Here is a 25,803-nt window from a genome sequence, read left to right as displayed (position 1 = left end):
GCAGCGGCGGCCGCGGCCCCGGGCCTGCCCTCGGCCCCCGAAGGCTTGCTCCTCGTCGATGAAGATCCAGTTGTTCCTCTTTGTCGGGGGGGTGTCGCTGGACTCCCGCGAGGGTCTGCCCTCCCAGGCTCTGTCCGGCTTCTCGTCCTCATCACACCTGCCGGCCTCGCGGCCCAAACGCGCGCGGGCGGAGCCCTGGTCCTCCACGGGGGAGGGGGAGGGGCAGGAGTTGGCCAGCGCGGGGTCGTTCTCTTCATCCTCGTCCTTCTCCGCCTTGCGAGCTGGCCCCGTCTCCTTGGCCACGCGGGCGCCCTCCTCCCCCGGCTCCTGCTTTAGCTTCTCCAGCTCCTTCTCCTTGTCCTCCACCTTGAGGGCTTTCAGGACGGGCTTCTTGATGGGTCCCGACCTCCGCGTCCTGCTGGTCTGCTCCTGGTGCTGGCCGCTGGGGCCCCGCGGCTCGGGGGTCCACTCGGGCTCCAGGGACGCCTGCTTGCCGGGGCTCCCTTCCTTCTCCCAAGAGGAGACCTTAAAAGGCGGCTCCTCCCGGGGCGCCCCCTTCTCGATGCCGCCGGCTGCGTCGGTGGCCTCTGGAGGGTGGCTAACGTCCCAGCTGCTATACTCTGGCTTTTTCTCGGCCGGGGCAAAGTCGGGCTCCAGTGGGGAACACCGGAGGTCTGGGCTGTGACCCCCAGGCGCACCTGCTTCCTCAACATTTTCTTGGGGTGGAAACAAAAGCTCCTGGCCTATTCTTTGAGAAGAGACACAGCTGTCAAAGTCTGCTTGGGCCTTCTTGTCAAAAGCACTCAAGAACTCCTCCCCTCTCTCCTCAAGGAGATCGCGCTGGGCACCTACGCCCCCTGACCTTCCGGGGGGGGCAGAGTAAGAGCTTTCATTCCTGAAAAGGAACCAGAAAAATCAGTCAATGTGATTGGAGCCTGGTTCCTGGTTTCCATGCTGAACACAGAGCTTAGTTTTTAAAAAGAAAAAAAAAATTTTTTTTAAGGAAACAAAAATGAAAAAAAAAGCACAAGCACCAATGTTTGCTCTATCTTTAAACACGTCTCAGAGCTGCTGGGCCACGGACTGGCCGGTGGCCCCTGGAGTCGAGAGTGGAGACGGCGGGGGGTGGGGGGCGGGGGGGCTGCCGGCGCACTCAGCGCACCACCTGCAGGAGCAGCAGCTGGCAGTCCTCTGGTTCAAGCGACAAGCTGGAGCCTGGGAGTCCGCGGAGAGTCTGGGGCCCTGGGCCGGCAGGGCCAGCTTGCTCCACTGGGACAGGAAGGAGCCACGACCCCGGCACATGGCCCCATCAGACCCCACCCCTCGCCCCGATCCCCGGTTCGGCAGATCTGCCTCTGCCCCAGGACCTCTGCTCGGCCGCCGGCCCCGCCCCCGGCAGGTGAGCACCTCTCACAGGAAAGCATTCAGGCAAACCTCCTCGTACTCCCCGTCCACGGGGACACTGCCCACGGGGCCAGCGCCTCCTCCCAGGGCCCCGCAGCAGCAGGATTTGGGACCCTCTGCCTTCGCTTGCAGGCCAGGAGGGCCGAGCTCCATCTCACCTGACGTGAACGTCCATGGCCAAAGTGTCATTGGCTTTCGGCTGCGGAAGCGAGTAGCCTTTGCCCTGTAAGGCCATGTAGCCCTCTGGGCTCCACACCGGGGCTGGATCGAGGGCGGCCACTTTCCGCTCCTGCAGCGGGGGCACGCGGTTCTGGTCCTCAGAGCGACAGCCAGGCCCGCTGAGGGTCTCCTGGGGCAGCAGGGGCTTCATCAGTCCTGAAGAGGGCAAGGCAAAGCAATGAACCTGTGGCGGCGAGTGCAGAAAGCCGCACTCCAGTCTCCGGGGCGACCCCCAGGCCCAAAGGAGACCATAGTTCCCCTATCGCAGCACCCCACCTGCTCACCACCACCAGGCTCTGTGTGTTCTCTTAACACGGAACCTCAGGAGGGGCGTGTGCACGTGACAGGAGGGGTCTACAGATGGATGCTGAGACCTGTGAGGTCCGAGCTGAGCTCCGGGGTTCGGAACCCCAGGCTGAAGGGTGCACCCAACTGGCGAATGGAAACTGGAAATATCCAACTAGAGAGCCCATCGTGTCTGCAAAGGCTAGAGAGCTCAACCCGCCAGCAGCGAGGGGCTGTGTGCGAGCAGAGGCGCCGAGGTCTCCCGCACGGGCGCGAGCAAGGCCAGCTGTGCCCGAGAAGCACGCGGACTGCGAGCTGGAGTCTGCCTGCTGCAAACCCCGAGCGGGCCTCAGGAAGCGGTTCTGGTTTCCGTTTTTGGGTTTGTGTTTTTTTTTAATGTTTATTTTTGAGAGAGACAGAGAGAGAGACAGAACACAAGCAGGGGAGGGGCAGGGAGAGAGGGAGCCACAGAATCGGAAGCAGGCTCCAGGCTCTGAGTGCAGGCACAGAGCCTGACATGGGGCTCGAACTCACAAGCTGCAAGATACGACCCGAGCCGGAGTCGGCCACTTAACTGCCTAAACCACCCAGGCGCCTCATCAGTTCCTTTGTTGTTGTTGTTGTTGTTATAAGATTCTATTTTTAAGTAATCTCTACACCCAACACGGGGCTCAAATCCACAAACCCATTAACAGTCGGATGCTCCACTGAACGAGCCAGCCAGGTGCCCCAGTTCCTTTCATTTCTAGCCCTGGGACTGACCGCCACACTCCATTTTTTATATGGCCAATGGAGATAAGGGAATGCACAGATGACAATGAACAGTTTACCTGGCCTGAGGCGATTAAGATGCAGAGGACACCTCGGTCCCACCAGATAGAAGCCAGCAGGGGAGAGAGTGTGCACCCACCCCTGCATCGTGGCCTGTCTATCCACATCTATCAACTGGGGAGAGTGCAGAGCGAGGTGGTGCAGAAATTAAATGTCTCATCAGGCCTAAGCCTGTGCACAGAAAAAGATCTGATTTTTTAGATACCTTCTTCACAGAGCTTATTAGCAGCCACACATTCTACATGGCTTTTACATGGAGATAATCTGGCCAGAAAACAGGAAACCCGCAGGGAGCTGTGAACCCATAGACACAGCCAGCACTGCAAGCCAGTGCTTCCTGGAGGGGAGCCGGGCAACATGCCTGTCAGTCCCAGTAACCACGGGCTCGCTCTTCAACCCCCCACAGCACAGGGGATGGGGCTCTCTGCCTTGTGATGGAGAAGCTGCTCAACACAGAGCCCCTGGAAGGGCAAGGCCCTCAATTCAAAGGCAGATTTAAGAAGCTACGCTCTTTGGGGGTGCCTAGGTGGCTCAGTCGATTAAGCGTCCGACTCTTGATTTCGGCTCAGGACATGATCTCACGGTTCATGAGTTCGAGCCCCACGTCAGGCTCTGCGCTGGCAGTGTGGAGCCTGCTTGAGATTCTTTCTCTCCCTCTCTCTCTGCCCCTTCCCTGCTCACACTGGTCCACCCCCCTCTCAAAACAAACAAAAACATGAAAAAAAATATATGTGTATATGCTCTTTAGTACAAAGAAACCAGTGAGCTTGTATCTTGGCATGGGCCAATTATGGAAAAATCATTTGCTGCGAGTAATGTATAAGGGTGCTGGCTTTCACGTAGGTTGTGGGGAGAAGGGTTTAGATTTACACCTCAAGGGGCGCCTGGGTGGCTCAGTCGGTTAAGCATCCAACTTCGACTCAGGTCACGGTTTCTGGGTTTGAGCCCCGCGTCGGGCTCTGTGCAGACAGCCAGCTCAGAGCCTGGAGCCTGTTTCGGATTCTGTGTCTCCTCTCTCTGACCCTCCCCTGCTCACGCTGTCTCTCTCCCTCTCCCAGAAATAAATAAAAAATGTTTTAAAAAAATTTAGATTTACACCCCGAGAGTGGTCCAGAATTTTCCCAAGTGAGACTAACGGGGGCTGGCCAGAGAAAACCGAAGTGGGGGGACGGACTCTCTACTCAAGCCATACTGGACCCAGCGACAAATCCAGCACTGCTGAAGATGAGCCCACAACCCACGATCACAAGCACGTGTGGGAACTGCCCGCCACTAGCCCCCAGTGAGCACACAGGGTTACGTGCTTGAGAGCTTCAGGTAACAGATTAACCAACCCTAGAAATTCGGCTTTAAGTTATTAAAAGCATAAAAAAAGTTGTTAAAAACTTAAGAAAAACCTATGACATGCTCACGCACAAAACAGATTTGAGGAAAAAAATTCCAGAAAAAAAAAAAAAAAAAAAATAGTCACTGAACAAACTCACTAGGCAATCAAATTAGAAGGAGAGAGACTGGACAGAGCTGGAGAGAAAACGGACGTGACACGCGGAGATGAAACCCCAGAGGAAAGAGGAGATCTTAAAGCAGCCAGAGGTCACACGGAGCCGATTCCACGAACACGAATCCGTCCCGGCAGCAATGGGGGTGGGAAGAAAACGGACCACTACCTCCCTGGTCCTGAAAGACCAACCCCGAACGCTGCACCCAGCCAAAGGGTATCCTAAAGGCTTTTCAGGCGAAGAAAACCTACTGCCAGGAAGATTTCCTGAAGAACTCGACAGAATGTACTTCATGAAGAAGCGTACCGCGCCCGCAAGGAACACACAGGAAGAACTCATCAGGGACAGGCGAGTCTGCAGAAGCACAGATTGCAAGCAGCAGCAGAAAGAGTGGCCAATCTGGTGGCATAGAAACAAGAGCTAAAATTCTTGGGGAAAAAAACAGAAGACAGACAGAATGATAAGCTCATCGCTCGGGTGAAAGGTGAGGATGCCAATCGGCCTTTGCCAGTCACAGGCATGGATCAGAACATCCCGTGACCACTAACTCAGTAGAAACATCAGGCGGAAGTAAAACCACCGCAAGTATAGGAAAACTTGATCCAAAAAAAGGAAGGAGAAGAAAGTACAGGAAGGTAAGATCAACAGAAAGTATAAAATAGGAGAGTAGGAAATTTGAATGTAGCGATCTCCCAAATCCAAAGAGAGGCACTTTGGCAATTATAGTCCTAGATTTCAGAGTGGCTAAAACTATACACATCTCGTACCTATAAACATCTGGACGGTAGAAAGATGGAAAAAAGATACTGAGTAAGTCCTCATCAAAAGAAAACCAGAACGATGACTTTAATATCAGACGCAGTGGCCAGGAGAGGTAGAAAGCACGGTGGAGGAGGCCAGGGTGCTGCGTGGGGGTAAGGAGAACGAGACCATCAGTCCAAACCTGTTTGCTTCCAGACACAGCGAAGCCCGACAGGCTTGGGGATCCGACACACCTATGGTCACAGTGGGAGATTCTCACACACCTCTTAGCAAGTGATCGGGGCTAAGGAACTGTGATGGGTGCAATAGAAACTTGCACAGCACAGCCAGCAAGTTCGATGGAATGGACCGCATCCAAGTGGAGAATTTTCTTTCTTTCTTTTTTTTTTTAATTTTTTAATGTTTTATTTATTTCTAGGAGAGAGAGAGAGACAGCGTGAACAGGGGAGGGTCAGAGAGAGAGGGAGTCACAGACTGAAACAGGCTCCAGGCTCTGAGCTGGCAGTCAGCACAGAGCCCGACGCGGGGCTCAAACACACGAACTGCGAGATCATGACCTAAGCGAAAGTCGGACGCTTAACCGACTAAGCCACCCAGGCGCCCCTGAGAATTTTCTTTTTAAGAATATGCAGAATGTTAAGCAAAAGAGTATGTAATGGCCTACAAAGGAAATCCCCAGAAACGGCAAGCAATCTCGATCGGGAGCTGGCTGGCATTCGCAAGCCCCAGAGTGAAACCAGACCCGCCACCTGTTTTTAAAAATAAACTCTTAATGGAAAGCGACCAGGATCATTCAATCACCATCGTCCTTGGTCATTTTTGTTCTACAACAGCAAAATGGAGAAGCTGTTCAAAGCCCCAAAATATTTACCATCTGGCATTTATAGGAAAGCTCCCTGACCCTTGTTCTAGATCACACAGGCAACAGTGTCTGACCACAGAACAGCCACGTTAGAAGTTAACGCCATCGCGATATTCCTAAAGCTCTGTATTTGGAAAATTTATGACCTACCGTTAAATCCCGTCAATCAAAGAAAGGTCACAAATCAAAATCTGATGAATGTTGAAAACCGTACAGTAGGAAAAATGCTGTATCTTAAAACTCCTGTCCACGGCAATTTATAGCCAGAGTGATACTTGAACACTTACATCTAAAAGTCAGAAATTAATGGGCTAAGTACTCAACACAATTACAAAAGAATGGAAAATTTCAAAAGAATTAATGAGGAAGATTAATGAAATAAAAACCAAAAAAGATAAAGGAATTACGAAACCCAAAAGGTGCTTTTTAAAAATGGCATTAGATAAAGCTTGGGAAGGAGAAATCAAGGGCAAAAAAGGAGAAGACACAAAAAAACATGAAGAATGGGAAAAGAGAGATCCTTAAGGGGAAANNGGGAGGGGAGGGGAGGGAGGGGGAGGGGAGGGAAGGGGGAAGGAAGGGGAGGCACAGAGGGACAAAGGACACTGCAGGGCCGTCGGAACTAATTAAAACGACACAGAACACAAAATCAGAAGGACTGAGCCTAGCAATTCTGCATGGCTGGTGCTCACATACCCTCATGGTGCAAAGTTAAAACCCCCGACAGGCCACGTGACTTACGGGAGCAGCCAGGCTGGAATCCAGGCGGGTCTAAGCCTGGGCTCTACTGGTGAGGCCCCCTGGGGCTTGCTTACCCGAGGGATGGAGGGCAGATGGGTAGAAATCCACGGGGGCCCGAGTCGGGGGGATCCGCGGGTCCATGTAGGAAGGCATCATCATCCACCGGGGATCGAAGCCCAGCATCTGGGGGTGGTGGGGGTAGAAGGTTCGCTGGGGGTGGGAAGGTGGTGGGTACACCGGCTGCCAGTGCTGCAGCTTGTACAGCTGCTCCTGGGCGGAGAGAGAGAGCAGGTCAGACAGGGGCCTCGGGGCAGAGACTGCGTGTGTGTACACACACACATACACGCTCCTCACCCTCACACATATGCCCCATGCACACATGTACCAGACACACACACGTACCAGACACACACACTCACACTAACCCCTGGCTTTAGGGGTCTCTGGTGGCTCCCCACAGCTCTCTGTGGAACAGCCCCATCCCAACAGGCCCCACGTGACCCGCCCCACTAGCCGCCAGCGGCCCCGCACACGGCTGCCTGCCCACCCGGGGCCCTGGCCACACACTGGGCCCTCCGTCTCGGAGGCTTCCTGCTGCCTCCACCCCGGGCCACCCCTGCTCTTCCTTCAGGTTTCTGCTTAAAACTCTGCCCTCCCTCTGCTCTGCAACACCGGTCCTTCTCTGCAGCACTAACAACGGGTGGTCATTTTGTGCCACTGGTCCCCCTCACAAAACCGTAAGCGACTCCACACCAAGTTCACTGTCGTATCCTCACAGCCTACCGCCAGCCACGGCACACAGAAAACTCCGTGTACACACGGATGAACATCAGCAAAACCTTCAAGAGCTGGCCCTAGACCCAGGGAGGGTTCATTTCCAGCCCTGGCCCTCCCATCAGTGACCTCAGGGGCAGCCCCCTCAAGGGCGCTCAGAATCAGGATCTTGGCAGGAGGCAGGTGTAGTCAGACAGGAAAAGCAGACCCGGCCACACCCTTCCCATCTGTGAACGAGGGCCGGGCTGGACTCCGCGGATGGCTGGATGGCTCCGTGAGCGCCCACCAGCACTCACAAAACACAGCTCTCGGCTGGGGGCCTCCGCCCAGAGCTCCCCCTCCTCCCTCCCCGGGCCCCCAGGGAACCTGACCAGAGACAGTCTGGCTGCCAGGCTCCTTCGGCTGTCCTGGTGCCTTCAGACACCTTTCCCTTCCTAAGGAAGGACTTCCCCGCCCCTGCCCCCCAGAAGCGCTACACAGAGGAGCTCTCGCTGCCGTGTCTGGCTGGGGTCACGCCAAGACCCCCCCCCGATCAGTGGTTCTCCACCAAGCCGGCGAACAGCCACATGATGCTGGCTCACGCCGTGACACCATCAAAACACACGAGGCACGCAGCTTCGTGTTTACAGCTCAGGACCTGATGAGCTTCCGGAAGGAGGGTCTGGGGTGAAGGTTTTATAGGCAACTAAGTGAGATCCCCAAAAAGGCTGGAGATCCTGATCTGTTTCCCTAAGGTGCACACGTTCTCAACCAGGCTGGCTGCCATCAAGAACGATTTACTGCACATCTCGCTGCGGGGCCACGTGATGTCCATGTTTCATCCGTTTCCCCCACAAGTGCACTGCTTGTCCGTAATCCCCTGGCCCTGCATTTAGCGCTCCTGGGACACACACGTCATGGCCAACAGCGCTGTGAGCTGGCCACCAGAGATCGGTACGGTCACACCCCTCAGCCCCGGACTCTTCTCCGGGGAGAAGAGCAGGTCCCTTTGAAAGCTCATGGAACACCGATAAAGAGACACCGGTCACGCTGGTAAACGACACTGCAGGTGCCACAAGCCCCTCACTGCCACTCGGAGGCTGGGATTCGCTGTACCTGGCCCATCAGAGGCCACACCCGACCAGAGAAGCCGCACAGTTAGGCTCAGAACGTACAGCAGTTCAACTCAACACCTACGAACCTCCCTCCATCCTTAACCCAGAGCTAGCACAGCTCTCTGCCAGCTTTCCAAGTGCCCCCGGGCCTCCTCACTCCCTGGCAAGGTCCCAGGGTGGGCATCGCTGGCCTAAGGAGAGGCCACGGTGCGCTGCTCCGCATGAAAACACCACCCTTCAGCCGAACTGCACTGAGTGAGCGCGCACGCCTCTAACACCGCCGCACCAGCGCCAGGCCAGGCAAGATGCTGCAACAACCACAGCGCTATTCACCCATGGGAGAAACCGCTCGGAAAAACAAGAAACAGCCAGGGCTCATCTTCCAAGGCCCTAAGTTTTCAGGTGCAGCTCCTGACGTCCGTGCCAGTGATGGGCATACTCGAGTTGTGTCTTTACATCGAAGGGGGAGGGACCGGGGGAGGGGCATCCACGCCACAGTCAGATCTGTTTACGGCAACAAGTGACCTTCTGTTTACCTGCTGTTGCTGCTGCTGCTGCTGCTGCTGCTGTTGCTGCTGTTGGCGCTGGAATCTGGGAGGGAGCGACTTCTGGAACTTGCTGAACTCCTGTGCGGGGGACCCAGCCTCCCTGGCGCACTCCTCGCTGCTGCTGCTGCTGCTCTGAGCCACAGCCGGAGGGGCTGCGGGGGCTTCTTCAGAAAACGTGCTGGGGGCTCCCTGGGCAGGAAACTCAGGGGAGCCTAGAGGACAAGTAGGAGAGAGACGGCAGCGGTGAGCTCCCCGGAGCCGGGCCAGCCAGACGTGTGCAGCAAACGTTTCTTTGTCGGCACGGCCGGTGCGTGAGCTCACGGATTCCCCACGACGCCATCACGCTGGAGGCGAGAGAGCTGAGGGTCGAGGGGTCGGGTGAACCACCAGAGGTTCAGGGTGAGAAAGGGTCTCACGACAAGGACCCCTTGCCAATAAATGGGAGCAACCACCAGCTGGGCCATGACCCACATCCAACACCCGAGTGCCGCGAGTCAACGCAGCCGAAGGCCATGTGGCCAGCAAGTCACCGCGCCTCCCCTGGCCGGCGGCCTCATCTGTAAAGAGAGAACAGCGACTCTGTCCGCCCCACAGGCCTCTGTGAGCCTCAAGTGAGACGATCCATGCAAGGCACTTTTTTAAAACACTGCCTGGCCGGTACCAAGTGCTTGACACAATCCCCATCTGCGTTCGCTCGGAAAGTCCCTCTCCCTTGCCCAGTCCCAGCTTTACTCTTTTTTTCCCCTCTTTCAGCTTTACTGAAGTAGCAGTGACAAGGGCATTCTTCATTTTACTGCAGGGAACAACCCAACCCCCACGCAAAGCCTCAGGGACCGGGCCGTGCAGCGCAAGGGGAGCACGGGACAGGGGTGCACGCAGCCCCCAGGCCCACCCCGAAGACCACGCTCCCACCACGGTGCCCGCTCCCTGGACTCTCCGCTGCCCATCTCAGCGAGCACGGAGACCCAGCCCGGGCCGCACTCGGGCCCCAGTGGGGGGTGATGGGCAGGACAGTGGTCAGTTTCTCAGAGTTCCTTGGCCAGAAGGGGGCTGAGGACCAGCAGACCATGACCATGAACATGACCCACCTGAGCAGCTTTCAGGGCCTGAAAACTAACACTGGGCCTTCTCTCCTAAAGAGTTGTGTTTAGTTCATTTAAGAAGGTCGCAAAGAACAAAGCCAACAGCGCTCTACAACCGCTACCAGACACCCTCCGTCATGCGGTGCTACCCAACTTCTCTTATGGGGCCACACGACCCATCCCTCTCAGAAGTAAGGCCAAGAGAAACGTACTCTAACGAGCAGGCTTCTCCCAATGTCACAAAGGTACTTGGTGATTTTTTTTTCCTTCCTTTTTGCGAGAAGGAGTGTGTGTACATGCCCGAGCACACGCAAAGGAGGGGCGGGGGCGGGGGGGTGCAGAATCCCAAGCAGGCTCCGTGTTGTGAGCGCAGAGTCCAACTCCGGACTCGATCCCGTGAACCCTGAGATCATGACCTGAGCAGGTATCAAAACCTGGACGCTTCACCGACTGAGCCACCCAGGCGTCCCACTGTGTGATTTTCTTAAATGAACTCAAAGGACCCTGTGCTTATATGAAGGCCCTCCCCCACCTGCATCTTTGGGTGAGCAGCAGCAGGGACGAGAACGGTGACGACACACAGAAGGGCAACGGGGTGGGTAGCGCGCGCACCTTGCGTATCCAGAAGCTGCACGAGGCGCCTTCCGTACGTTATGTCACATGCCCCTCGGCATGTGGAGAAGAGGCACACTAATTCTGGCCCATTTTACGGATGAGGAAACGGGCACCAGGGAGGTGAGGGGCCATAGTCAGCCGGTTCTAGAACCCGAAACGGGATGTGGGCCCAGGCCGGTGCTTCCCAGCACCCGCAGCTGGGCACCACCGGCCAGCTAGGAAGACAGGGCGGCGCAAAGAGCCCAGGGTGCCCAGCTCGCGGGACGGGGGCCCAGCACCTGCCTTTGCGGACAGCAGGGCCATTCTCCTGCGGGGACACCTTCTCGGTGCCCGGAGACCGGGGCACTTCCTTCTCCGCCGGTTTCGGGGCCTCGGCCGCCTTCTGGGCCTGCTTACGCTTCTGGTCCAGCTGCTTGAGCTTGGCGGCGCAGGCGGCCAGCCTCTCCTCCCGGGCTCGGCGCTCCTCCTCCTCCCGCCGCTTCCGGGCCCGTTCCACGGCCTCGGACATCTCCGACTGCACGAACTTCTGCCTCGGGGCGGGCTTTTCCTCTTTGTCCTCGACAGACTGTTGCCGGAACACGCTGCCCAGCGAGGGCTTCTGCCAAGAGAACCAAGTCTGCTGGGACGACAGGCCCCAAACCCGGGAGACGCGCCCCCCAGCCCCCCCCCGCCCCACCGCGGGATCCAGTCTCCTTCCCAGGACCCCTGGGCAGCTTCGAGAAGCAGCAGTCACGCGCTCGCTGGACCTGGGTTTCCATCCTGCCCGGCCCCGTCCCAGCCGGCAGTGGGGTCGGGCAAGCGCCAGCCTTCTTTCACTTAGCTCCCCACGTGTAAGCTGGGGACACAGGAGGCCATCGGGACGGCGGGTGTGCAAGGAAGGAGGTACACAATGCTCTGCACAGTGACCGACCTGGGAAACAGCACCCGGGCGCCCCCGCCACTACTAACGGGCACACAGGATTAGGGCGTCCACGGCTAGCGGACGGGAGGAGGGACCACACGCTCCTGCCTCGAGTGGCAAAACGGCTCTAGTCTTTCTCCCATAAAAATACAGAAGCCTCTGGGAACAAAGAGGTATGAAAAGTTAAAAAGCAGTGAGACTAAAGGTTACAAAGGGACGCTTCATCTAAAAACACCTCTTCTGGCGATGTCACCCACTTCTGAGTCGCTCACTGGTGGCCAGTTACTGGCCAGCAACAGTGGGAAGCCCACTCCTCACCGGGCAGGCTTCTCCCTGGTCTGCAGAGAGCACGAAGAATATGCAACAGCACAGACCACGGCCAAGTCCAGCCAACCCCCGGCCACGGGAACTCCGGCGAGGTGACCATCATCACAACACACAGCGTCCCACTCTGAGTGCCAGTGACACCGACCCACAGGACTGTCACAAGTCCTCAAACATAAACGAACCAGGACTGGGCCTTCGCTGGTATGGTCCCGAACCCTCCACAAAAGCCCTGTGCCGCACGTTTACCGCAGTCAAGGACTTTGCTCCTGAAAGCTAACTTCTCATCCAGAGACAACAGGGACGACTGTCAAAGATCAGGAGCTTCTAACTTGGGAGGCATGTTAAGTACTTTCACACGATGTAACTGGGGCTGAAGCGTGCACTTTCCCTTCACGTTGCCCTTGACCAGCCCTGTCCGTTGCTCTCTAATGCCGTGCACGGTGGCGCGGTAGAGATTCACCATCACCCACCCCCCAACGCTCCCAGGGAGGAATGAGCAGCATTCAAAGCGTATGAATGCTTCCATCGAGACTTCCAACGTGCCCTTCTGAACTGCCCTAACGGGAGCTACCATTTAACAGGCTCCACACTGTAAAAAATATTTGAACTTTTCAGAAACCTGAATGCATACGATTATATTTTTCCTTTCTTGACTCAGGCCATTCAGTGTTCCCAGGAGCAGATCAAAATGAAACCTTCTTTGAATACTGACCAACCTCAATATATGAGTGAAATTTGGATTAGCTGCACGGTGATTTCAAGAATAGCTCTGTGTCTGTTTTTTCTTAATGTTTATTTACTTGAGAGAGAGAGAGAGAATCCCAGGCCCAACACTGGGCTTGATCTCATGAATGTGTGAGGTCCTGACCTGAGCCAAAATCAAGAGTCAGATGCTTAACTGACTGAGTCAGCCAGGTGCTCTAGCTCTATGTCAATTTTGTTTCTTTTCTATTTCCCCCGTACCTTGCACAGTGCCTTTTTCTCCATTTAAAAAAAAAAAAAAATTTTTTTTTTTAATTAAAAAAAAAAAACCCATGAAAATACAGGTTATTTTCATTTTATAAGATATGGAACCAGAGTCCCTTAAATGGCAAAGTGCATGAAAAATGACAAGTTTGGGGCACCTGGGGGGGCTCAGTCAGTTAAGGGTCTGACTCTTGATCTCAGCCCAAGTCATGATCTCACGGTTGTGAGATCGAGCAATGAGTTGGGCTCCACGCTGGGCCTGCTTAAGATTTCCCTCTCTCTCTGNCCCCCCGCCCCCCGCCCCTCCACTGCTTGAGCTCCCTCCCTCTCTCGCTCCCTCTCTCTCTCTCAGAAAAAAAAAGAAAAAAAAAAGGCAAGTTTTGGTTTGTTTTATTTTTTGCCAAGTTATCTTCAAATCAATGCCTCTCCTACCCCAACACCGCGCCTCCTGCACACCTCAGTCCCGAAGCCGTGAAGTCCTGGAGGGCGGCACGTCTGGCACCAGAGACTCATGGTAGCTACGAGCATGTGGTCAGAGCCCAGGCAGGGCAAGGAGGGCGTCTGCGTGGAGACACGGCTGGTGGGGGGCTGAGAGCCCCACCAGGCTGGGTGAGGAGGGAATCCATAAGGAGAGGTGGCCCAGCGGGGAGATCCGGGGCCCCCGTGGGGCTGGGGCAAGGACACTGACAGCTGAGGGAGGGAGGAGGGCACCTTTGCGAGGGAGACAGGCTGGGGGAGAAGTGGGAGACTGGTCACACACGGGGGACGGACGGAGTAGGTGTGAATGCCGGGGACAACGGGAACACACGTCCCCCTGCTGGAGAGGGCAGTTACGGGTACGCAGTGGGAGAGGCCTCGGCTGGACCACGGACTCATGGCCGTCCACACAGACACGGGAGTGATAAAGACACGGACGTGTGTGTACGTGTACGCACACATTTCCTCACTCTGTCCACCCAGAGCGCCCAGGAGCAGTGAGCACCTGGTGACCACAGGCTGGCTTCTAAATATCCTAAGGGCAGATTCCAGACCAAGGCAGGGGAAGGACAAAATGAGCTTAGAAAAGCTTCTCCTGGTGAGCTTGGCTGGCTCAGTAGGTAGACTGTGCAGCTCTTGATCTCAGGGTCATGAGTTCAAGCCCCATGCTGGGTGTAAATAAAGCTTACTTAAAACAAAAAACAAAAACATAAAAATTTTGGGGGGGGGGCCCTGGGTGGCTCAGTTGGTTGACCGTCCGACTTCAGCTCAGGTCATGATCTCACAGTTGGTAAATTCAAGACCTGCATTGGGCTCTGTGCTGACAGCTCAGAGCCTAGAGCTGCTTCGGATTCTGTGTCTCACTCTTTCTCTGCCCCTCCCCCACTCATGCTCTTTCTCAAAAATAAACATTAAAAAAAATTTTTTTTTTTTTTTGAAAGAAAAAAGAAAAAAAATAAAAGCTTTTGGGGCACCTTGGTGGCTCAGTTGGTTAAGCGTCTGACTTTGGGTCAGGTCATGATCGCACAGTTTGTGGGTTCAAGCCCCGTGTCGGGCTCTGTGCTGACAGCTAGCTCAGAGCCTGGAGCCTGTTTCAGATTCTGTGTCTCCTCTCTCTGACCCTCCCCTGCTCACGCTGCCCCTCTCTCTCTCTCTCTCTCGCTCTCTCAGAAATAAAACATTTTTAAAAAAAGCTTGTCTAATCAGAAAGCAAGGGATTTGCTCAATAAGGATGGAGACGCATAAGGAATAAGGACAGACACCAGCCTGAGAAGGCTCACAACAAAAATACTTGGGGCTTCAAAACAATGAGAGGAACAGATTATAACCCACTGATATAAACAAATAAATTTGAGAGGCACATGAGAGGCTGAGTCGGTTAAGCGTCTGGCTTCAGCCTAGGTCATGATCTCACAGTTTGTGAGTTCGAGCCCCATGCTGGACTCTGTGCTGACAGCTCAGAGCCTGGAGCCTGCTTCGGATTCTGTGTCTCCCTCTATTTCTGCCCCTCCCCCACTCACACTGTCTCCCTCTCAAATATTAAAAAAATTTTTTAAATAAAGAAACTTGGAAGTTTAATGAGAAATGGGATATTCATAGTTTCAAAGTATCTCCCCACAAACTTCTGATCAATTATGAATGTGGAAGAGAAAAACCCTACAATGTGAAGTTTAGCAGACATTATAACCTTAGTCAAGAGATCAGAGTGAAGATTGTCAGCAGGTGGACAGAGTGGAATCACGGTTACCTGGTGGGATGAAATAAGAGTTGGCGTCACTTCTGAGAGATTCTAGCCCAAAATGGAAACCTTGAACCTAATCATGAGGAAGCACCAGATAAACCCCACTTGGAGCGCGTTCTACAAAACAACTTGCTTTCAAAGTGTCCGAGTCATGAAAGTTAAGGAAGGCGGAGGGGCTATACAAGACTGAAGGTGGTATGTGACTCTGACCCAGATTCTTCCGGAACATTCCACGGGACAAATGATACAAGGCGGACGGGGTCTGAGGATCAGAGGGCAGTGTTGTATCCACGCTAACTTCCTGGTTCTGACCGAGGTAGTTCCCCGGGAGGTAGAAAATTGACCCAACGGGACCTGCCGTGACAGGGCCTGACAACGGACTCTACAAACGGTTCAGAGAAAAATATTCTTTGCATCGCGCTTCCCACTTTTCTGTGCATTTGTAACTGTTTCAAATTTTAAAAGAAATTTTTTTTTTAAATTATAACGCGGCGAGGACTTCTGTGTACCCGTGTGCACCTCCCGAGCTAAGCCCATGCGCGGAAGCCCGCCAGCGCCCACGGTACCTGGTAGTCTGGGCCAGATGCCCAGCCGTGAAGCTTCCTAGAAGGTGGCTGCGGTTCTGGCACTTTCCGGACGACACGGGCCACGCCCCCTGCTTCGCCCCAGTCCTTCCCCTCCTCTTGGGGACGCTTCGCGTCGGCGCTGTCCGCAGAGCTCATGGACAGCTGCCGCTGCCGTCGGGGGTCCCAGCTGTTCCTAGGAGAAACCGCAGGGAGCATGAGTTCCCCAGGCAGGCCGAGCGTGGTCTGATCTTCCCCATCACGGGGCCGCAGGGGTTCCCAAGCCAGCTGTCCACATACCAGTGTCCGTCCCTCGAACAGACCCAGGCAGCTCCTCACGGGTGACAGCACACGCCCGGAACACCAAAATCCGGCACCACCATTTACCGAGTCCCTCTTCCACACAAAGCTCCGGACAGGATGTTTCCCACCCAGTACTCGGTTTGCGGGAAAACGAGTCCTCACCCCCATTTTAAATGGCTGGACACGGAGTCTCGGAGGGGCTGGGGGGCTGTCTTCCCAGGAGGGAGGGGAGCCCCAGGGGCATGTCCTTGTCCTCCTCCTAGGGCTCCTTCCCTGCGCTTTGCACAGAGGACGGGCCCCATCGATTTTCCTCAAAACGGCCAAGGACGGAGCCCTGAACGATGCCAACACAGAGACCAAGAGGAGGAAGGCAAAGCAGACGCAATGCGAGAAAAGAGAGCGGTTCCAAATGGGAGGCTCGAAGGGAAGGGAGATGTGCGCCGCGCTCCCCTTTACCTGCCGCCGGGGAAACAAAGCGCTGGGGGAAAGCACGCGGGCGCACTGACCAAGCACCTCTTTTATGCAAAACAAGTGCCCAGCACCCACCCAGGAGTTCCGACAAAAGCAGGGAGTCAGGTGTGGCCAGTACGTGCGTGTCTGCGTGTGTCCACGCACACGCGCGTGGACAGGGTGGAGGGGAGATGCGAGTGCCTCCCGAAGTCACCTTGGGAGGCGCTGAAACCACCCGGCTCCGGACCCACCAGGAAAGACGACGAGGGCGCTGTGGGAAGGCAGGGGGCGAGCCGGCTGGCCCCTGCGGGGTCCGGGAAAGAAAGGATGTGGTCCCGTGACCCGGAAGGGATGGGACCCAGGAAGGGTCAGGAGCCCGTCGCGGGTGGGAGACAAGATGTAAGGAAGACCTGAGAGCCTGGAGGAGAAGACTCACAACGAACTCAAAGAACACCAAGAAAAGGTCAGGTTCGGCGGGGTGGGGGGTGGTTTGGGGACTCTCAATTTGACATGTCCTTGGTCATGGTAGCAAAGCTGCGTCCAAATCCATGCCTAACTCTTTCAGCTGAATATTCACTTCACATCAACGGAAAGAGACAACAAGGACAGGCTGTCCTGCTATTCCAGAAGTCGGTAAAATTTTATGTCTTTGCCTTCGATTTAAATTCTTGTTCACAATCCCTTCTCAGCTTAGTGTTCCAAGAATTGACCCACAAGATATTTCCCAAGTGCATCCAAAACTTCAGTTAAAAATCACACAGCGTTAAAATAAATTAGAGAGGCCTCCATTAGTTAACTGTTTGTGTATCAGAGAAAAACTAGCAGAAGGTCACTACCAGCTCCCTCTGGAAGGGCTTTGAAGTGAGGAACATCGAATAACAACAAAACGAAACAGAACAAACAAACAAACAAAAACAAGACTCGCAGACTTGGCCCTGTAAACAGTTATGGACAATAAAATAGACAAGAGGAAAAATCAAGGGGCGCCTGGGTGTCTCAGTCAGTTGAGTGTCTGACTTCAGCTCAGGGCATGATCTCACAGTTCGTCAGTTCGAGCCCCATGTCAGGCTCGGTGCTGACAGCTTGGAGCCTGGAGCCTGCTTCGGATTCTATGTCTCCCTCTCTCTCTGCCTCTCCTCCACTCGTGTTCTGCCTGTCTGTCTCACTCAAAAATAAATAAACATTAAAAAAAGAAAAAAACTTAAAAAGGAAAAGCATCAAAGCATTAATACCTAAATATATAACGTTAATCACATTTTAAAAGAAATACGGTTAAGTCTAATAAATATACAAAGGACACAGGCAATTGAATACAAAAGCACTCCTATTTGCTGGTATTCTAAACAAACAAACAAACAAATAAAAGTCAAATTAAAGCAGCCATAGGTACTATTTAAAGAGTACTGGGGCGTCTGGGTGGCTTAGTCGGTTAAACATCCGACTTCAACTCAGGTCATGATCTCATGGTTCGTGGGTTTGAGCCTCACATTGGGCCCTGTGCTGACAGCTCAGAGCCTGAAGCCTGTTTCAGATTCTGTGTCTCCCTCTCTCTCTGACCCTCCCCTGCTCATGCTCTCTCTCTCTTTCTCCCTCTCAGAAATAAAATGTTAAAAAAATTTTTTTTTAATAATAATAAATAAAAAGTACTAGCCATGGACACCTGGCTGGTTCAGTGTATAAAGAGTGTGACTCCTGATCTCAGGATTGGGAGTCTGAGCCCCACATTAAGGGTGCAGTTTACTCTAAAAATAGTAAAAATAGGGCACTTGGTTGTCTCAGTCAGCTAAGCATCTGACTCTTGATTTTGGTTCAGGTCATGATCTCACAGTTTGTGAGATCCGTGCTCCGCATCAGGCTCCACTTCAGGCTCCGTGCTGACAGTACAGAGCCGGATGGAGATTCTCCCTCTCTCCCTCTCCTTCGCTCTGCCCCTCCCTTGCTCACGCACTATCTCAAAACAAAGAAACTTAAAAAAAATAAATAAAAAGTCCTGGCCAATCATTCTAATATTATGACAAAAACCAGAGGCACCACCTACAATGAAGTATTTTCCAAAAGGCATCGTAAGTAAAATGAACCCAATGAAATGATCCAGAAAAGAGAAGACTGAGGGGGTCGAGTAAGCTCAGGAGACCTGGCACCTCCCGCACGGGGCTTCTCCCCAGATCTCGGATGTGCTCTAACACGCACAACCCCGGAGTAAAGCAGTGAGTTGAACCCCGGTGTTTTCCTAAGCCTGCTTGGCCAGAGAACCCTTTCTGGGCGCCACGCCCACGGAAGTCATCTGTGGAACCCGTGGCGTACACGCGCGCTCAGGAGAACACCGGCACGGTGGCTCAAACCTCAAGGACGCAGCCAGCCCGCCAGCCAACCGTGCCGGACGCGCACCCTGGCTCCCATCCCGCACAGCTGCCCCATCCGCAGAATGGAAACCAAATCCGCCCCAGTGAGGCTGCCGGGGCGACGAGCGATGCACCCGGCCTGGTGCCAGGCACCGACACACACGGTCGAGTCCCGGGGAACGGCGCCACGGGCAGGGCTGGGGGCGTCCTTACCACTTCGGTCTGCCGTCCTTCCCAGCCTCCTCCTCCTCTTCGTCATCGCTGAACTTGAGTTTCTCAGAGTAGTCCACTTCCTCGTGAAGGCCTGCAATGGGGGAGGGCCAGGGCAAAGCCAAGTCTCAGCAGCGCTATGAGCACCAAAGTGCGGGGGGCGGGGGGGGCTTCCTCCAGTCGGGGCTCGTCCCGGCCCAACCGAGGAGGAGGGCCACCCAGCCAGAGCCTGCGGATAAAGTGAGGGACAGCTCCGGCTTCAGGTGACAGCTAGGCGACCCGGTCAGATCAACTTTCCCATAGAGAACAGTTCTTAAATCTGGACAGAGCATTTGATAAATGTATTAGAAGGTGCTGAAGAGAGAGCGAAAGCAGACAAAACCAGACAGGCACCCGATCCGGCAACACAGAGGCTTGGCCGGTGGGATGTGTGAGCTGCTGCTGTGTTGTGTGAGGTGCCCTGGGGCACCCCCGCACCTGAGCAGCTCAAGGGCAGAAAGTGCCCATCAGCTGACACGCGGGCACACCAGTCGTGGGAGATCCACACAGAGGAAGAGTCCTTTGGCCATAAAAATGAATGCACACACCCCCTCGACACGACGAACCTTGAAAAACAAGCCCCATGAGAAAAGCCAGACGTGAAAGGCCATGTACTACACTGTGTGCTTCCATCACGTACCACACTGTGTGCCTCCGTTTATATGAAATGTCCAGAATAAGCAAAACTACAGAGACAGAAAGTTGCTCAGTGGTCCCAGAGGATGTGTGCGGGGATGGGGTGAGCGAGAGAACCGTTAATGATACAGTGCTGCTTCCGTGCGTGACGGAAGTGTTCTCGAACCCAGCAGGGGAAATGGTAGCACACACTTGTCAATATACTAAAAATCAGTGAATTGCAGCCTTTCAAAGGGTACCATTTTATGGTATATGCAATTTGTTACATGCGCTATATCTCTGAAAAAAGGTAAAAAGTTCAACACAATTACAAAGCAGATTTGACGAAAAAGCAAGGGCAGCTACTAGACCATCAGTTAAATACACACACAAATGGGTTGAAAGCAAAAGGATTTAAAAAAGAAAAGATACGCGTTTATACTAGAGCAATAATAGCAACAAACGACAAGACAGACTCCAAGAAGCACTTCCAGTGATAAAGGACATCTGAAAATAATACAAAGGGTCAATGTGTCACTCATAAAAACTGTGAATGTACATATATGCCTCATAACAGCTTCGAAATCAATGAAGCAGAAAATGATAGAATTAAAGGGAGAAACAGATCAATCCACTGTCACAGTGGAGAATTTAATGTTTCCTTTTCAGTAACCAAGAGGACCAGAGAAAAATATTAGTACCTATGTAAGATCTGAAAGACGCTTTGCACAACCTTCATAGTGACTAAATTGAGATTTACAGAACGTAATAATCAACAACTTTAGAATACGCATTCTCTTCAAATGCACTTGGAATATTCATGAAGAAAGATCATTTCTTCATCATAAAACAAGTCTCCGTAAGCTGAAAAGAACTGAAGTCATACAGCGTATGCTCTCTGACTGCAATGGAATTATATTAGAAATCTAGAGAGCCCCAATAATTAAAACGAACAGATAAAATGAAACAGAAAACAATCCAACAATGGAGAAAATGAAAGCTCCAAACTGCCTCTTAGTAAAAGATTAACAAAATCATAAGCCCTTGGCAGAAGTAAGAAAAAGAATACAAATTATCCAATTACTGGGAACGAAAGAGGTCCAACACTACAGAGCCTACAGACATCAAAAGGAAAAGGAATTGCTATCAACAACTTTATACCAATAAATTCAATCATAAGAAACAAATAAATCTCTTGAAAAACACAATTTACCAGATACTGACACAAAACAACAAAGGAAATCTGAGCAGCCATGTTAACTACTCAAATTAAACTTATTTTCACAAATGTCACCACAAAGAAAACACCAGGGCCTAATTATTTCACTGGTGAATTCTATCAAGCATTCATGGGAGAAATAATACTAAACTTACAGAAACACTTTCAGAAAGTAGAGAAGGAACATTTTCCAACTCATGAGGCTAACAAAGATACTTTAAAAAAAGAAAATTAGAGACCAATACTCACCACGGACACAGAAGACAAGAACCTTAATAAAATATCAGCACATCGAATCTCTGCATACAAAAAGGTAGAGCTTATTCTAGGAATGCAAGATTGGTTCAGCATTAAAATAATCAATTAGTGTGGGGGCGCCCGGATGGCTCAGTCAGTTGAGCTTCCAACTCTCAATTTCTGCTCCGCTCATGATCCCAGGGGTCATGGGATTGAGCCCAGCATCAGACTGAACATTGAGCATGGAGCCTGCTTGGAATACTGCGCGCTCTCTCTCTCTTTTTTTTCCTCTCTCTCCCCCACTCTCCTCCTGCTCCTCTTCCCCACTCACCTACACTCTACAAAAAAAGAAAGAGAAACGAAAGAAAAGAAAAGAAAAGAGAAATGAAATCCATGCAAGCCACCAGATTACCAAAACAAAGGAGAAAAATCTTAATGATCACAGCACAGGAAAAGTTATTTAACAAAATTCAATACCCTTTGTGATTCAGAAAACATTCAACAAGCTAGAAATACAAGGAAACCCTCAATCTGATAAAGAACACCCAAAACCCTACAGCTGACATCAGATTTAACGGTGAAACACTAAACACTTTCTCCCCAAGATCAGGAACAAAGACCTTGAACATAACACTTTACTGGAAGTTCCACACTGTAGCATTCAGGCAAGAAATAAAAGGTATGGAGCGCCTGGGTGGGTCAATCAGTTACGCGTCCGACTTTGGCTCAGGTCATGATCTCGGGTTTGTGAGTTCGAGCCCCGCGTCTGGCCCTGTGCTGACAACGCAGAGCCTGGAGCCTGGTTCGCATTCTGTGTCTCCCTCTCTTTCTGCCCCTTTCCCACTAGCGCTTTCTCTTTCTCAAAAATAAACATTTAAAAAAAAAAGCTTAAAAAAAGAAACAAAAGGCATATAATCTGAAAAGGAAACACAAAACCATCCCTATTTATAGGCAACATGATGGTTTATGTAGAAAATTCTAAGAAATTGGGGCGTCTGGTGGCTCAGTCGATTTAAGCATCTGAGTCTTGATTTCAGTTCAGGTCGTGGGGAACGCGAGCACCTCGTGGGCTCCACACTGAGCGTGCAGCCTGCTTGGGATTCTCTCCCTCCCTCTCCTCCTCCCCCACTTGTGCACATGCGTATACTTCTCTCGCTCTTTCCCCCTAAAAAAAAAAAAAATCTTAGACATTCTAAGAAATGAACAAAAACTCATAAAACTGAGTGTTTCAGCAAAGTGTCTAGAACAAGGTCCACACACACAAATCAACTGTATTGTCTACAGAACACCCAATAAAAAATAAATTACAATTTTAAAAAAGTCAATGCTGGGGCACCTGGGTGGCTCAGTCGGTTGTGCATTCGACTTCGGCTCAGGTCACGATCTCACAGAGCCCCGTATCGGGCTCTGTGCTGACAGCTCAGAGCCTGAAGCCTGCTTCAGATTCTTTATCTCCCTCTCTCTCTGACCCTCCCCTGCTCACGTTGTCGCTCTCTCTCTCAGAAATAAATAAAGAACATTAAAAAAAAAAAAAAGTCAATGCTATTTACATCAGCATCCAAACAACACACCCTACTTAGGAATAAACTCAACAGAAGATGTTCAAGACCTCCACGCTGAAAACTGAAACAGAGTTGAGGGAAGTCAGAGATTCGCACAAGTTTCCGGATGGAAGATTCGAGGTATGAGTTATCCAGAAACACAGTCAACACAGTCCTACCCAAAATGCCTTCAGGCTTTTTGTGAACACTTACAGGCTGATCCAAAATTTATATGGGAATGAAAAGACCCTGTAGTCAAATAATCATGAAAGGAAACAAGGCCAGAAAGCTTAGGCTACCTGAACTTTTAAGGCTTATTATAGAGCGACAGTGTGGTGGTGGCCTGAATGAATCAATACATTGAGGACACAAACAGGGCCCAGAAATAGACCCACACCCTTACCTGGTCCGTTGATTTTTGGCAAATGTGCCAAAGCAATTCAATAGGCAGAGGGAAGTCCTCCCAACTAACAGTGCAGAACGGGATATCCTTAGGGATTAAAACAAGCCTCAGCTCCTGGCTTATGCACCAAAGTTAATTCAACGTAAATCACAGACCCAAAAACAAGAGCTGAGCCTCTAGAAAATAAGGGAATTTCTTTGCTGTCAAGGGGAGACAAAGACTTCCAGATAGGATGCAAAAGAAAGAACCATAAAAACAAAAATACAAACATAAATTAACCTTCACGGAAATAAAAAAACTTTTGCTCGTTAAAATGGTGCTAAAAAGAAAAAAAAAATGAACCAACATGGCAAGCAAGGGTGGAATTATTTGTAAAACATAAGTGGCCAACGACTCATGTCCATGACTTCCTTGTAACCCACCGCTCAAAAAGAGAAAGGAAAATATACCCGGAGCCGAATAAAATAACACAAGAAAATTCGTTCATCACCATTAGTCATCGGCGAAATGCAAATGTAAAGCACGAGGAGACACCACGACACACCCACTAGAACGGCTAAAATTAAAAAGACTAATCACGTGGAAGTGTCGTGAGGCCGCAGGGGACCCCGCTTCCCCCACAGCCACCGTGGAGGACGGTTTAGGTGGCTCTCAGAGGCCTGACCGCACACGTTCCCTCGGACCTAACAGCTCCACCGCTGGGCGCTGACTGAAGGGAACCGTGATCGCCCTACGCAGAAGGGAACTGCCCTCAGTAGGGGGAGGCCCCAGGAAGAGGTGGGGCAGGGGGGCCGGCGCACACGTATCCGCTGGTCAAAACCGCATTGTTAACATGGGCAGTGGAATTAACACATACGCGAACGCAAATAAACAGGAATTTAAGAGAAAACAATCAGGTTGGCAGACGGGGCGTGGTACTTGCTGGAGCCAAGCGATGGGAGGCTGGGGGCTCATCACCCCATCTACAGTTCTGGTCAGCTTTCCCATCCCAAAAAGTCTTTTTGGCAAGTGAACAAAATCTCCCATGGATCCGAGATCAAGACAGAAGACCAGTGGGGGACAGTGCTCAGTGAGGAAGTCCTCACCGGCGAGGTGGCTGAGGGGCATGCAGCGTGCTGCCGGGGGCTTTCAGCCCGGGAGAGCAGAGGCGACCCCAGCCCCGAGAGCCCCACAACCCACCTGCCCAGCCGTCGTCAGCGTCGGCGTCCAGGTCGTCCAGGCCCTTCAGGTTTTCTGCGTTGATGATCGTGGGCCGCGGCGCCCGTCCCACCAGCTGCCTCAGAGGGCGCATGGGCCGAGTCGTTCCCAGCCTGCTTTCTTTTCTGCCGAGGGCGAGAAGAGTAAAGATCTGGCCTCATGTCAAGTACACAGATGGAAGCAAAAGCCAATACTTTTCCAAAAATAAGTCCAACACTGCAAAGGTTCACGGCTACATTTAATACTTAAATCCTCTCCTTTGACAACAACAAAAAAACCTGTAACAGGGGGTGCTTGGGTGGCTCAGTTGGCTAAGCGTCCGACTCTTGGTTTCGGGTCAGGTCATGATCTCACAGGTTTGTGGGTTCGAGCCCCACGTCGGGCTCTATGCTGACAGCACGGAGCCTGCTGGGGATTCTGTCTCCCTCTTTCTCTACCCCTGCCCCACTCGCACAGTCTCTGTCTCTCTCAAAGTAAATGAAGAAACTTAAAAAATTTTAATGAGGTGCCTGGGGGGCTCAGTCGGTTAAGCCTCCGACTTTGGCTCAGGTCATGATCTCACAGTTCGTGGGTTCAAGCTCTGCGTCGGGCTGTGCTGACAGCTCAGAGCCTGGAGCCTGCATTGGTTTCTGTGTCTCCCTCTCTCTCTGCCCCTCCCCTGCGCATACTCTGTCTCTCTCTCTCTCAGAAATAAACATTAAAAAAAACAGTAATAATGAAAAAATAAAAGAAACCTATACGGGACAAACAAGTTCGAGAGTCCGGCCTCATTCAGTTTTATGTACTCCGCGCTAACACCTAGCGTAGGAGCGACAAGCACAACCTGAAACTTCCAACTCCGTCAGAATCCGACCTCGTTCCCCGCCACCCCCCACCCGCTGGAGCTCCATGCTGGTTATCACGTCCACCGCGGGTCTCCAGGAGCTAAGGCACCTTCACGCACCAGCCCACGAAGCTGTGCGATCCCACCGCCTGGGGCAGTGTCTACACACACGACTATTAACGCAGCAGCCTTACCCATCTTGGTCATTCATCTGGAACTGTCTAAAAGGGACACGGGGCTCAAGGCGGAGCTGGGGGAGGGGGAAAGGTCCTCGTTCCACGGTACCCTGGTTCTCTGATGACTGTGGCGAGCACATCTGAAACATAACGTCAATGAACAGGATTTTCCGGTAATGGCCCAAATGCTAAGTGTCACTCGCATTCGAACTTTGTTTTGGAAAAAAATGGAAAATGGGGGGAAAAGAGGCAGGCACATGCTGGAACTTGCCGGCGAATCCTACCACCCCCCCCCCACCTCTTTCCTGCCGTCAGCAAGTAAACCTGGGGCCCTGGGGCGTGGAGGGCAAGGCCTGCCTCTGCTTTCTCTAAAGAACCAAGGCTGAAATAATAGCCACATCCCCAGGGAAAGAAGCCAAAGACCCTTGAGATTTGAAGAGGGGGCAGGGAAACCACGGAAGGGACGGACACTTCCAAGGCAGGGACTCTGAGGGCAAGGACACTGGGAGGGAGAACCGAGGTGGACAGTCGACCGCGCGAGAGTAGGTTCCGCCTTC

The 25,803-nt window shown here is 52.5% G+C and overlaps 1 protein-coding gene across 1 annotated transcript in view; it reads right to left on the bottom strand.

Moving 5' to 3' along the window:
* The window catches only part of PRRC2B (proline rich coiled-coil 2B), a 60,509-nt gene that overhangs the window by 17,546 nt on the left and 17,160 nt on the right, over positions 1-25,803 (bottom strand). The window contains 9 exon segments of the mRNA XM_077768473.1: positions 1-895; positions 1,563-1,779; positions 6,678-6,873; positions 9,008-9,231; positions 10,999-11,314; positions 15,695-15,887; positions 19,000-19,090; positions 24,230-24,372; positions 25,265-25,386. The exon segment at positions 1-895 is cut by the window's left edge and continues 791 nt beyond it. Of these exon segments, the coding sequence (XP_077624599.1) occupies positions 1-895; positions 1,563-1,779; positions 6,678-6,873; positions 9,008-9,231; positions 10,999-11,314; positions 15,695-15,887; positions 19,000-19,090; positions 24,230-24,372; positions 25,265-25,386 (2,397 nt within the window).

Source organism: Crocuta crocuta, unplaced genomic scaffold (assembly GCF_008692635.1).
Source record: "Crocuta crocuta isolate KB4526 unplaced genomic scaffold, BGI_CrCroc_1.0 scaffold35, whole genome shotgun sequence".
NCBI classification, from domain to species: domain Eukaryota; kingdom Metazoa; phylum Chordata; class Mammalia; order Carnivora; family Hyaenidae; genus Crocuta; species Crocuta crocuta.
Note: the sequence above shows the minus strand (reverse complement) of the source record. Positions and strands in the feature narration are given on the sequence as shown.